Below are 14421 nucleotides of genomic sequence, written 5' to 3' on the forward strand. Positions count from 1 at the left end.
ATCCAGTACATAACCTTGGACTGTGACTGGCCAGTGCTGCCTGCAGAACGTCACCTATTCAAAGTTTATGCGTTGAGTGTAATGAACCCTCATTACAGCAGCGCAGAGCATTACTCACTTTCTCTTACCTTCTCAGAGTTCAGTCATCACCGCAACACATTTGCTACAACATCCTCACAGAATGCAACTCACGCCTACACTATGCAAATAAACCGAACATGATTAAGCCGCTTGTCCTGCGATATGAGGAATATGTCCAGGATTACGACATTCCTCGCGAAGTGCTCCAGGTTGCCAGAAAGCCAAAGCGCTTGCCCCTGTGGCACGACTTTCAACCGTTGTGTGACTGGACATTAACACATTTAAAGAAGAAAGACACGCCACGCGAACACATTATACAATAATGCTGTGCTCTTCAGGACAAATATCAAAACCACATAGAATTTTGCACTGATGGTTCTAAAACGAAAGAATACGTGGGTGTTGGTGTCGTAACGGAAAATTGGGAAAAAAGTATTCGGTTGCCACAACACGCCTCTGTTATCACAGCCAAAGTTTTCGCTATATGGGTAGTTAAAAAGATTATTGCTGATAAACACAAAAATGCAGTCATATACACAGATTCTTTAAGCACACTAAAGGCTCTACACGTGAAATCTGAGTGTGAACCCCTGATTGTAGACCTTTTAAACATGGTGGCTTTTAACGAATACGGGAGGCTAGTTCGTTTCTGCTGGGTCCCAAGCCATGTTGGGATACCGGGTAACGAAGCAGCTGATAGATATACATTGATGGCAGTGCACAAAGAAATTACAAACACGACACTCCCATATAATGATAGCATCCGTGCAATTAGAAAAGCCTTAACGGTAAAATGGCAGCGCGAATGGGACCGTTGTACCGACAACAAGCTACATCTCACGAAACCCATGGTTGGCGAGTGGAAGTCATGCTATCATCAGGAGCGGTTCATCGAAGTAGTTTTATGCCGACTACGCATTGGGCACACACGCCTCACACACCATTACTTACTTACGAAAGAAGACACACCAACATGCGAGAAATGTGAACAGCCACTAACAGTTATGCACATATTACTCACTTGTACGGTGACTGAAACACACAGACGAACACTTTTTTACAAATTATATCAACTACGCATGCCTTTATACCCTGCTCTAATTTTAGGAGATGATCCGCTAGTCCCATTAGAGAGTTTTAGCGTGTCCGGTATTCGGACAAGCGCGGGTGGTTTTCCGGTTTAGCGGGGGCGTCAACGTGAGCGGCCAGATTGGTGGCGCCAGCTGGTGGCGCAAAGCTCAACCACACAAATGCAGAGCTAATTACTATATTCTGCTTAGCTGCTGGCGTAAATTTTCGACAGTGGTGTAATCGTGTTCACAATTACGCCACTGCCAAAAATTTGCACGAGTGGCGAAGCAGGATATGGTGAGTTACAGCCGTTGTAGCTATGCGTTTGTCTGGTTGAGCTCAACAACACCAGGCGGCTTCACCACTCCGGCTGCTCACGTTTACGCCCCGACCATACGGTAATCCTCCCAAACCGCTCCCGTTTACCGGAATAGCGTACAAGCTAAAAGTCTCTATTATGTGACGTCCGTTAATTTCTAGACGACACTGGATTTTTACATAAAATATAGATTGCTAATAGAGCTTTTTCCTTCACAAACAGGATTTTAAAACACCTCGTGTTTGGCGTAGCATAACCTTAGCTGCTTTTGCACCATTAAACCTCATTTAACTAACAAACTGTTCTGTTATTGACGGCGATGCTATACTGAGGTTCCGTTAGGGGACCGTCGTCATTACTACCTACTCGGGCCTCCTGAGCGCCCGTGGAACCCTTAAAAAGCAACAGCACGACCAGCAAGTCTCAAGCCCACTTCTCGTGCAAGCCTGTAATTGAAGCGGATCCCGTCTCGTTGAAAACCACCACACCTTCTCACTTCCCTGTTTACTTCGACAACCTCGAAGCCTTTCTCTCGGCTCATTTTCCATATTGCCTCATTAGCAGTCACCACGGTTTTTTGTAAGTGACTCACACGTACAGGCACCTCCGGCACCGTGCACACCACGATCAGCACCTGAGGGGACAGCTCGCGCAAGTCATCCACCCTCTTCACCAAACGCTGGGCTAGTCATGTCCCTTTCCTGTTTAGGACGTCATTTAGCCCATCTGCTACTATGACAAGGTTGCGTACGTGGGCATTTTCCGCGAGCTTTGCGTTTATTCGCTCCATGACAGCACCCAGCGTCCGTTCCGGAAATGCCCCTACCGCCACTTTTTTATCGTCATTCTCCCTCTCCACAGTTGCTTCTTAGCAGCTAATGAGCAGGGAAGAAGTTTAGGCGTGTTGGTGGGATGCATTCAGACTGGGATACATAGCGCAAAAAATTATTACACAGGGACAAGCAGAACACAGGACGAGCGCTAACTTTCAACAATTGATTTATTGCAGCTGGTGAGTATATATATACTCACTGGGACGCCACTACAATAGAACAGACTGAAGGGAAGGAGGAAAAGACAGTCATGTGACTACTATGCCCAAAAATTCAAGCTCTTTCCTTGATAAAAATATAGACGGCGTGAACGCACTCTTCACCTGCTCTGGCTATCTCAGCTGCTTCCACAATTTCCCTCGTAATCTTATTCCTGTGGCGATAGACAACAACGGTTCGTTCGAATAGCGGGAAGCATGGAGCCTTCGCGTCACATTTCCTACAATGGGCAGCCAGATGCCCATCTATTGCAATGCTCTCCACTTTGTTGCTATGCTCCGCCAGACGCACGTTTACACATCTGCCCGTCTGGCCCACGTAGTACTTCCCACACGAGAGTGGGATCTTATACACCACATTACGAGTGCATGGAACAAAAGGATCTTTGTGCGCGGTAGCGCAACCAGGCTTTGGTTTCCTCATGGGACAGCTCATCACACTCAACCTCAAGAGTTTGTTAGGTGCTGTAAACACAACGTTTACCCCAGAACGTTGCCCGACCTTTTTTAGGTTGTGGGAAACCTTATGAAAGTAGGGAATTACCGCCACTTTACGTTTTTCTCTTTCTTCTTTCCTTTCTCTTACGTAGTCCGCTCTCTGCTCATCGCTCATGCTTGAAGTTAGTTTCTTTTGACGATGCAGGCCTTCAGCAACCGAGATAATGATATGTTTCGGATAGTTCGCTGCTTCCAGACGAGCCACCTGCTTACTAAGGCCTTCATCTAGCAAGTGAGCACGTGACTTAGATAGAGCGCATGACAGGAAAGAACGTACGGTGTTTCTTTTTACGAGTTTAGAGTGTGCGGAACTGTACCTCAAGGGCGGCTTGTTAGCTCTGGGTTCATATACCCAACACACGTGTTCGGCTTTGAAATGCAAACGCAAGTTTAAAAACCTGATATTGCCCTGCGCTGGAAATTCAGTAGTGAACGTAAGTGGCCTATAATACTCATTGAAAGAGGCAAGAATACAGCTAACAGCAGGGTTTGAACAGTCAAAACGGCAATCTACGTGAGAACTGGCAGCCGGAACAAGTAGTGGTCTATCTAAAAATACCAAAAAAATCATCTACATATCTAAAAACCTTCAAAACGCCCAAATCACCCACCCGCACAGCAAAAGCTTTGTCACAACGAGCTAAAAACAGGTCACTTAAAATGGGCGCTATGCAAGAGCCTATGCAAACACCCTGCTTTTGCAGGTAAATGTTATTGTCAAATTGAACAAAGGTAGGCCTCAAATAAAATGATAAAAGCTCTAAAAACCTTGCCACACTAACACCACAAGCGTTAGAAAAAAGGACAGCGCCGTGCTCATCTATTGCCGCCTCAACACTGCACAGCAAACCTTCATGTGGCAATGAATAAAACAAATCTTTTATGTCCACAGAAAATGTAGTTGGACACTGGCCGTCAGCTCCATTTAAAAAGTTGATCACATCTGAAGAATCTTTGGTACGAAATGGATCCGCCACGTTGAGGAGTCTCAGGCTATTTTGCAGGAATTCTGCGACGCACTTCTGCCACGTCCCGGATTCAGAAACAATGACACGAAAAGGACAATCATCCTTATGGGTCTTCGCGGTGAAAAACATTTCTAGGCAGTCACCGTCAGTGCCATTGATTTTCTTAGCAACGTTTGCCAAATTAAGATCTTTACACATCTGCTTAGCTCGCAACTTTACTTTCTTCAGCCAAACACGTCGAATAGGATTAAAGACAGCACATACCGCAGCACAGGCTTTATCACGGTAAACACCCTGTGAAAGCACTACCAAACCCCCTTCCTTGTCTGCCTAGGTGACTGCCTAGAAATGTTTTTCACCACGCTCCCTATTTAGCATCACGCTCCCTATTTAGCTCATTTTGAGCTCTTCAACCTGTTTGACATGCTCTTCCTGGAAAGCCTCCGTTTTCTGCAGCCTAGCATCGACATCACAGTGTGTTCCGATTGACTCGATTCCCTCTGCATTCTCATCCGTCCCCTCATCTGCCTTGAGGGACCCCTCGCGCACTGTCTGCTTTCCCGGCTTTCATGCCATGTATTCCACGGCTTTTTCTCATGCAAATACTATAATACTATAATTATGAAGAGCACGTACCTTTTGGCAAAAACCGATACGCACAGGATCTAAATCCTTAAAATGTCGCAAATAACTCTGACCAATTTTTTAAAAACAATCAATGCCGCAGAGACTTAAGGTATGACATTTTCGCACGTGTTCAACCACGCGGCCACGCTCTGACTTTTCTACCAAAGCATTATTCCCGATACATAGCACACACAGTAAAACCACTAATAGCTATTAGTCTGCCACTTCCAATCTACTATTTAAAGGCTGTAAAGACTTAACGTCTCACCCGGTTGCAAGTGTTGAAGTACGTGGCGCGAAAGGATGCTCTGAATATCGTGCCAAACCACGAAACACACCCGCGCACACGAAAAAAGAGAGTGAAAGAAAGTGAAACTGCCCTATGATTATTTAAAGGCTAAAAAAATTAGTACATCAAAACAGAAAAGAGCTGAAAGCATGCACAAAGGAGTCTCGTGATTTCGTCGCCGCCACGGAGCCCTCAAAAAAACGTGTCCCTCCGTAACAAAATCCTCTGAGTGCACGGCAAAGCAACGCCACCGAGAGAAAAGTCTAGGTTGTGTTGAGCAAAGCGGGGAAGGAGAAAGGAGGCAAAACCTCGCGGAGGGGGAGCGTAGGCGGAAGCGCGCTCGGCTGGCCTCATTTGGCAATTGCTACGAGTTCTGTGTGCGCTATTAGCCTGCGGGATGCGTCTATTGACTGAGCTGCCGAGCGAGAATGACGGAGGAGCTCGGCAGGCCGAGCGCGAGTCGATGGACTCCGAAGCCGTCGCCAAACGAGCTGAACAAGTCCGCCAAAAGGCGTTGGCTTGGCGTGCCTAGGAGACTCCAGAGGAGGAAGAACGGGAAAATGAATGATGTGAATAGTACATAACCGAACGGTTTGAAATAATAAAGACTGTGCATTTCCTTACAATGTCTTACCATAGTTCCTAATGGCAATTTACACTTTATCAAAATAAAAAGGACATAAAACATACAGACCAAGATATTAGCCTTGAAAATGCCGCCAAATTTACACATCAATGCATTTTTCAAATATTCTGTGCGTAATGCACAAAAAGCGAATAGCACCCACACGCTTGCACGTAACCCATGTTCATGAAGTAAAACGTCACTAACTTTTTATGAGTTCGTTACTGGTTGTGCTTGGGGAGGGTGATGAGCTTTTCGACAAGACAGCAGCAGCCCTAGACGTCATGGCCAGCGAAGTGCGGGAAGGTTCACCTTGAACGCCTTGCCTCCAAACAAAATATACTTGTAGTTCCCTCCCAGTACTGATATTCAAGTCCCTGTAGTCCATCCAGCAGCGTACATTGCCCACCTATAAACTCACTCTGGGGTATGTTGTATAGGATCAGCCCCGTCAATTTAGTCACTGCTGGGACGGTTCCTTCTTTCAGCTGGATGAACGGTTTTATAGTGGCATATCGTTTCGAATCAGTGTACACCTGGTAACTTATATTTAGCGTGTCCTGCGTTTTTTAACGAAGCGGCGTTGCGAAATAAAACACCTTTCTTTATGCAGGGTCGTTGCTCCCGACCTCCGTGGTTATGGCCAGTCGTCAAAGCCCGTCAGCGTCGATGACTATCAGTCATTGAAGCTCATCGAGGACGTCCATGGACTCGTCAAATCGCTCGGTGAGGTTTGCGCGATGAGGCGCAAGGGTAATGCTCCAGGCGTTTATAAAACGCTTTCATACGCATAAAACGTGTCGCGTTTAACGCTATTTTGCACTCTAACTGACGTGAATGCTGTTTTAGTTTGCGAGATAGTAGTAGTAGCCGGTGACACAAGCGGAGCCTGTAGCTATACCTGTTTGTGTAACGCAGGTGAGCCGTGAAGCTTTTCGACGAAAGAAAGTTGACAGAACGTGGTCAATATTTAAGTACGGTCGCTATTTAAGTACCTTTAGCGGTTCTATACGCGTAGAGTCACTATGGATGGATGGAAACAACTTTATTCTGAATCCGGCAAATTTGACGACCCGGGCTCAGGTCTCCCATGAGGGGACTTCGAGGCCTTGCCTCGTCGCCGCCTCTCGGGCTTGCTGGACCGCCCACTCTTGTGTCTTGAGGTTGGAGCTGCGCAGAGCGGCGGCCCACTTTGGCACATGCCTGTACCGGCGGATCGGTGGCTCATATCCAGTTTCACGTACTCAGTGGTGTCGTGCGCAGGCTAACAAGCCTTCTTTTCGAAACAAAGTTTGCATGCCTGATAGCTGTACCAGCGTGAGCTTGAAGGAAGCAATCGGGGGTAAACGTGGGCCAGTTGGTGCAAGTTCACTTTAATGGAGGCGCTGTGCAGGAATGGTATTGTTAGATGTGTGATAACATGGGTTCTTGGACTGGGCAGTCGCCCTCAAGAAGAGCACCGAGGTTTATTCTTGTTCTAGTGAAGTCAAGTTCGCTGTGGCACTTGGACGTCCCGAGCACGCACACCAGGGCTCAGCCGCAGTTGACAGGCCCGCCACAGACAGAAGCTCCTCCCACGCATGCCGATTCGCCTGTAGGGGCGAAATGCAAAAGTGCTCAAATACTTATATTTAGCCGTACGTTGTTAGATACGGGCCATTTATTAGCATCGCTCAAGTTCTCCGAGCGCAACCACTAGCCGTGGCATTCCTATTATGGTGCGCCAGTCCGCGTCGACCATGCTAGCAGACCCGTGACAGGCCAGATACCCCGCCTTCGCGTGCGGCTCGTGGAGATTTTATTCCCCAACCTCCTGTGGGACGCTTCCCAAAAGTGTACTTGGAGGCCAGCACGGTTCGAGGTAGTTGACCTTAGTCCCGAGAAAAGCTGCTTTGCAGCACTGGCAGGTCGTTCAAGGACGACCAGGAGAGGAGGCAACGCCGGACGGATACGCCCATCTGAGGATAGAGCCCAGGAAGTGTCCCCATTGGCCGCTTGCATGGGTCCTACGATTGTATGAAAATGACGACACTTGTGCGGGCTAAACGATTGCATGAAAATGTTGATGCCTGCACGTCCTCGACGAATGGCTGAAAATGACGTGACTCCGACAGAATGAAGGGGTTATAAGCCAGACAACCATCGGAAAGGGAGAGACGCTCTTGCCACAGGCTGCAGCATACGATCTGCTGCCGGTCCTCCATGAATTTTCACTGATATTTTACTTGTTTCTAATCCTGTACATAATGTAAATAAACTCTCATTTCTCCAAGTCTCCCTAAACATCGGCCAACTGCCACGCTCAAGAGCAAGATCCAATAAAGTTAAAGGACCACAGGTGGCCATGATTATTCCGGAGTCCTTCACTATAGCGTTGCTGATATTAAAATCATGAATTTGGTATGTAAGCCCACAGAATTAATTTTTAATATCGTGATGAAAAAGCTGGCGAAGAAATCGCTAATAAACATACAAAGAGAGACTTTTGCCTTCGCGCCATTTTCCTTAAATTAAAGCACAGTTCCTGCCAGAACAAAACATGCCAGCTCTGGAGGGCGGCACGCTAGTTTCGTAAGGCTTATGGAACGCCTTCGAAACGACGACACACCGGAAGACAAAGCAGCACCATTAATAGCGCACTGTGGTTAAACGCTCCCTTGTGTCCATAGGAATGCCACACACTTAGTATTATTGGAATCGGTTCTTTCCAAATGGGCGTCATCGCAGGTCGGAGCAAGGTGACGGTCGTCGGCCATGACTGGGGTGCGGTGATTGCCTGGTGCTTCGCCACAGAACACGAAGACCTGGTGGAAAAGCTAATCATCGTCAATGGCCCGCATCCCATGGCCATGCAGCATCAGCTTCATAACAGCCTCTGCCAGATCGTCATGTCGTGGTAAGTGTACTCAAGTTGGAGTGCTTCAAGTTGTCCTCTATCGCCAATTAGTGCAAGGTCTAGCAACTTCACCGAGTACTCTGTGTTAGCCCGACACATCATGAAGGGACACTGAAGGGACAGCCTTATATGAGAACATAGAAGATTTATAGTAGGAGACAGTTCAATTTGGAAGCCTGAGTCCTCTCGCACAACCAAGAATCTGGCGCCTCTCGATGGTGTAATCTTCCTTTGTGTAATTGTTGCATATTTCACTATCACTAATACTGCTTCGCGTTTCCGGGGGAACTGCAGCCTTCCTGTATATTTATTTTCTTTCTCTGCGAGTCCAAGTTTAAGTGATCCTGCACATTACTGCTGTTGATTCTGATTTTAAATGAATCCAGCTTGGCCTCATTTCGCTTATTGAGTGAATCATGCACTAACTCTTTGAATAAGAGCAATTGCATTGCTCGAAGAAAACCTAGTGCGTATTGCTTCCAGTACAGTGAAATAGCCACCAGTAATTCTTTCGTTACTGATATTTAATTCATTAATTGCAATAAGTTATCTAGCTCGAGAAGTACTGTCCTAATTATTAAAGGGTCAATGAGGCATTTGTACATGCTCCAGTATCGTCAGGTTCATCAGGTTCTTAAGTACATCGGAAAAAGAAGGTTTCTTCAATGGACTTGGACCGCTAACTTGTACGCGTTCGAAAAGCCGATGTTCTACACTGCAGGACACCATGTAGGAATCCATAAGCGGGACTTCTCTATTGCTTTTAGGACGTAGAAAAATACCATGCCGAGTGTGACCTCAATCGGTGGTTAACTAGCGTTACTCGCACAGTAGCGGTTAGCATAGGAGCCCTTTCGCGTATATGATTTTTGTCAATTCCGAACGAGTCATATTACTGCTACTTTTTTTCAACATGCCCCAATTACTCTCCCTGCTTCTTCTCTAAAATGTTCAGTAAGGTGGTTACCCAGTTACAGTTAGATGCTAAATATGAATAATAATATCATACGATGCAAACTTAAAAGAAGTGAGAAACAAGAGCAACTAACTTTGCTTGCAGAACCTTCTTACGTCTGTCGTGGCCACTATGTGTTTGCTCAAGTATCTGCACTCACTGTGCGTGTCATCTCGTCAAAATTAGCATACATGCGAACCTTACGGTTCCTGCGCCCATCATGGAACAACCGACGCACGCATAATCTGCTTGAGAATAGAAACAGGAACAGTGCAACACAGGACCAGTAAAGAGCGCTGTTCCTCCTTTTATTCTAAAGATGAACCAACCAGTCCCACTGAACAGACTGCTAATCTGCTTGAATACGCCGTGCGCACAGATAAGTTCAAGGGCTCCTTCTTCTCAGGCAAAATCAATGAATAGGATTCACGGCAGAGGCATGTTTTTCCATCTGACTGTGCAAACGCCTGTGAACGCACATTACACTGCAATGTAAGTGTGATATGATAGATAATGTGGGCCCAGGATCCTTAAGAACTGACACGGCGCTCAGGTGCTCTGTACGGGCAACCCAGACTATACTTCACAGGCACGATAACTTACACACTCGGCAAACAGAACAATGACAATCGTAATAAACTAGAATGTGGGGAATTCTTGACGCACCTAAGCACACATCGACCGTCCTAATCGCCGGTGTGTCGCTGCCATGGCGGTTATCGTCCTGGCCGGTCCGCGAGAGAGTCGTGAGTCCAGCACCACCAGAGGTGGCTTTTATCAGACCATGACGTAGCAGGGGCAGTGGAAGTGTACAGCAGGCCTGCAGAACACCAGGCCGCTGCAGTACAAGTCAGTGGCTAGCCAGTCACTGTTGCCGCAGGCTGCGGGCACACCGGATCAGCTGGAGCGCAGGCGAGCGCCTCCTTGGTCCCAGGCCGCGCCACCAGGCTGGAGGGCGCCCGCTTCTAGAACGTCGCGACTCGAAATTGGCGAGCAGCAGTCCGAGTCGCTCCATTCGCTCGAGCCGCACGCCGCCCTCGTGGCCACGCGTTTCCACTTCCTCGCGTGATGGCCGCGCAATAATACACATCGTCACTGCCGTTCGCCTCGTCGCTATCACACAATCCACATCATAACAGGAAGCTATTTAAACACGCATATTTTCGTACGGTTGTCACGCGTCTTATACCGATAAACATTTATCGCTGCTGGTTCTATATGTAATATGTTGAGTCTTCTCATTTTTTTGACGCGAAGCATATAGCTCTAGCTCTTGTCGAACTCATGTACTATTGCCTTTTCTAATGTGGTCTCGTAACCCTCGTGCGTGGTATTTATACAGATCGTAGTATGTAGTAAATAATAGATCAATATTACAAAAATGACACCTAGAATATATGGTTTTATTTCGGTTAAGATGGTACGGGATATAATGATACAGTTAATTTCTTCCGCAGCTAAAAAATTTCTGATTCTATGTGGGACTTACTACTGTCTTGTTCTTTAAAGGAAACAAAACAAATTATGCGAGCACCGGCATGCTGGGTGGACGGCGTTCTCTTTTCCAGTCCTCGATTCGCAAGTCTTCTGTGGTTACTTTATGCCTGTTTTTTATTCTTAATATGGGGCGATCAGTCACAAAGCTTTGTCCCCAGAAAAGGGTTGCTAGTTCATCGTGTGCACACCAAAATACGACCGTGCACCTACAAAATAAAGTCTACTGTTCTCACGATTCTGTACAAGTTTCTCGTTGATATCAAATCTATAAACAGCCTTCATCGAACATTGAGAACATTTGCGCAGGACTTTTCATATATCCATAGGCCTCCAGCATTTATTTCACTTTCGCATTTTCTCAATGACGTGTATCGCTTCGCAGGTACTTCGTGGCATTCCAGGCACCCTGCGTGCCGGAGGCATTCTTGCGCGCTAACGACATGCGGGCCTTGGACAAGGTGCACGCCGCCTACAGCGACGAGGAGCGGGAGGCCTTCAAGTACACCTTCGGGAAGCCCGGTGCGTGCACCACTTGTAGGCGTGCATCGCAAATGCTAGCACTACATTTATTAGGAGTACGTCGAAGGCGCTTTGAGGTCAAGCAGTGAGAGTTATTGAATAATAGACAGCTAAAGACTAATAGACAGCTGAACGGAGAGCGGCTGTTTTGAGTCTCATTCCAATTCAAATGAAGCGGACAGAACAGACAGATAATAGGTTCTGCGTGAGTCGAAGTATAACAGCATTGCTTTTTATGTGCACGTAATCCAAAAAAGCAGGCAAGGACAAGCACTGACTTTCATTTGCGAAGTTTCATTGAAGCAAGAAATATATATAAATGTTGCATAATAAAAACAAACAACAACGGAACAGATAGCTTGCGCTGGTATCATACTAGATGCCATGCTTGGAACCTGAAAAGTAAGCCTCTACGTCCGTTGGCGTTTTCGTGGCAGTTGTCTAAAAAGAAGGGCACCACAGATCAAATGCAGGTTACTACATGGCTTGCTATCACCTATACCGTATGCTTTTTTGGTTCCCAGTGCGATAAATTGATAAGTGGTTCGATTAGCCTAGTACTCCGTGATACTTATTACGTATGCGGAGAAGGTATATACCGTTGTTCTCCTCTGTTCTTCAAATTTGGCCTCAGGTGCGCTGACCGGCCCCATTAACTACTACCGAGCGTCGTTCCGGAGGCACTCGGCACGTCGCCTCCAGTTCCGCCGACTGGCCATCCCGGCACTCGTAGTGTGGGGCCAGCTGGACTTTGCACTCACCGAGGAGCTGGCCACGCTGAGCTTGGACTACGCCACTGGGGGCCGCGTTGAATATGTGCCTGACGCGGGACACTGGGTGCAGCGAGAGCGGTCGGAAGTAGTCAACGGTCACATCAGGCACTTCCTGCTATGAACCACAATTTTGTAGCGCTTGTAAGGGGAGGCCATTTTGTTCTGCAGATTGCGGCAACAGGCGAACGAGAAAGAGGGTTACCACCCAGCATCTTGACGCATGTGCAGCTCACTGTCCCTGCATAGACCGCGCGTGCTACGAGGGCACGTTCAGCTGTATCCCTCTCGTTCGTTCGCCTGTCGCTGCAGTCGGCAGAACAGAATGGCAGCCCCCTACAAGTGCGACAAAATTATAGTCTATTAAGAGTGAAATAAACAAATCTCCCTTTCTCTCCGTAACGCTGTAAGCTAGACTCGTCACTGTATTATCATCATCATCATCATCATAATATGTCAACTGCAGGACGAAGGCCTCTCCCTGCGATCTCCAATTACCCCATTCCTGCGCCAAGCGATTCCAACTAGCGCCCGCGAATTTCCTAATTTCATCACTCCACCTAGTCTTCTGCCGTCCTCGACTGCGTTTCTCTTCTCTTGGTACCCATTCTGTAACCCTAATGGCCTAACGGTTATCTAACCTGCGTATTACATGACCTGCCCAGCTCCATTTCTTTCTCTTAATGTCAATTAGAATATCGGCAGTACACATTTGCTCTCTGATTCAGACCGCTCTCTTTCTGTCTCTTAACGTTATGCCTTGCATTCTTCATTCCATCGTTCTTTGCACAGTCCTTGATTTGGTCTCAAGCTTCTTTGTCAGTCTCCAAGTCTCGGCCTCATATGTCAGCACCGCTAAAATGCACTGATTGTGCACCTTCCTTTTCAACGATAATGCTAAGCTTCCAGTCAGTAGCTGACAATTAATGTCTGCCGAATGCGTACCAATCCATTTTTATTCTTCTGTAAATTTCCTTCTCATGGCCAGTGTTCCCTGTGATTAGTTGACCTAGGTAAACGTACTCCTTCACAGACTCTAAAGGCTGACTGGCGAACCTGAACTCTTGTTCCTTTTCATTCATCATTATCTTTGTCTTCTGCATATTAATCTTCAACCCAACTCTTACATTTTCCCTGTTAAGGTTCTCAATCATTTGTTTTGACTCGTCTGCAGTGTTGCTGAATAGAACAATGTCATCGGCAAACCAAAGGTTTCTGAGATATTCGCTGCCGATCCTTACTCCTAAGCCTTCCCAGTTTAATAGCTTGAATACTTCTTCCAAGCACGCAGCTATTCGCTGCGTGCTTGTGTATTTTTGTCTGACCCCTTTCTTTATAGGTATCTTCTTACTTTTCTTGTTTATTAGAATTAAGGTAGCCGTGGGATCTCTGTAGATATTTTGCATGGCATTTACGTAGGTGATCTGTACTCCTTGATTATGTAATAATGCCTCTATGATTGCTGGTATCTCTACTGAATGAAATGGTTTTTCGTAATCTATGAAAGTCATATAGAGACGCTTATTTTAATCTGCGTATTTTTCGATTACCTGAGTAACGACATGGATGTGATGAATTGTAGAGTATCCCTTTCTGAAGTCAGCCTGATCCCAGGACTAATGTACAGTGTTGCCCTTGCTCTATCAAAAATTCTTTTGGCGAATATTTTATATAATACTGGGGATAAGCTAATGGGCCTACAATTTCTCAATTTTTAACGTCTCCCTTTTTGTCGATTAATATATCGTTTGCATTCTTCCCGTTTTCTGGGCCCTTTGCAGTTGACAGACACTTCGTATAGAGAGCCGCCAGTTTTCCAAGCATTATGTCTCCTCCACCTTTGGTTAAATCAACTGTTATTCCATCTTCTCCTGCCGATTTAGCCCGTTTCATGTCTTGCAAGGCCCTTCTGATCTCATCGCTCGTTATTGGAGAGAGAGAAAAAAACATTATTGAGTCTATCAAGGGGTTTAGCGGTGAGCCGTCTTGCGCTTGCTGCCTGGCTCTTCAGCACGGGTGTGCCTCTATTCCAGGGCTCCACTGAGCCTAGCCACTTCGCACGCGTGCTGCACCATTGCCCTTTGGGTGGCGAGCTCGCTGCTGGTGAGCAGGCCCTCCCATTGCTCCGCACTCCGGTTTTTATGTTTATGGAATGTGTAGTTATGCTTACATTCCCATGTTATGTGGTAAAGAGTTAGTATTTCTCCGCACCATGGGCAGGAGTTTCTGTATTGTGCCGGGTACATTTTACTTAG

The 14421-nt window shown here is 46.7% G+C and overlaps 1 protein-coding gene across 5 annotated transcripts in view; it reads left to right on the forward strand.

The window, feature by feature from the left end:
• LOC135909583 (epoxide hydrolase 4-like) overlaps positions 1-12568 on the forward strand; it is a 67526-nt gene extending 54958 nt beyond the window's left edge. For all 5 annotated transcript variants that reach the window (XM_065441555.2, XM_065441554.2, XM_065441557.2 and 2 more), the window contains 4 exons: positions 6143-6255; positions 8257-8425; positions 11260-11396; positions 12031-12568. In XM_065441555.2, coding sequence (XP_065297627.2) covers positions 6143-6255; positions 8257-8425; positions 11260-11396; positions 12031-12290 — 679 coding nt within the window. In that variant the 3' untranslated portion in view covers positions 12291-12568. The remainder of the gene's footprint in view (positions 1-6142; positions 6256-8256; positions 8426-11259; positions 11397-12030) is intronic.
• Positions 12569-14421: the final 1853 nt, after the last annotated feature.

This window comes from Dermacentor albipictus, chromosome 7 (genome assembly GCF_038994185.2).
Source record: "Dermacentor albipictus isolate Rhodes 1998 colony chromosome 7, USDA_Dalb.pri_finalv2, whole genome shotgun sequence".
Classification (NCBI taxonomy): Eukaryota; Metazoa; Arthropoda; class Arachnida; order Ixodida; family Ixodidae; genus Dermacentor; species Dermacentor albipictus.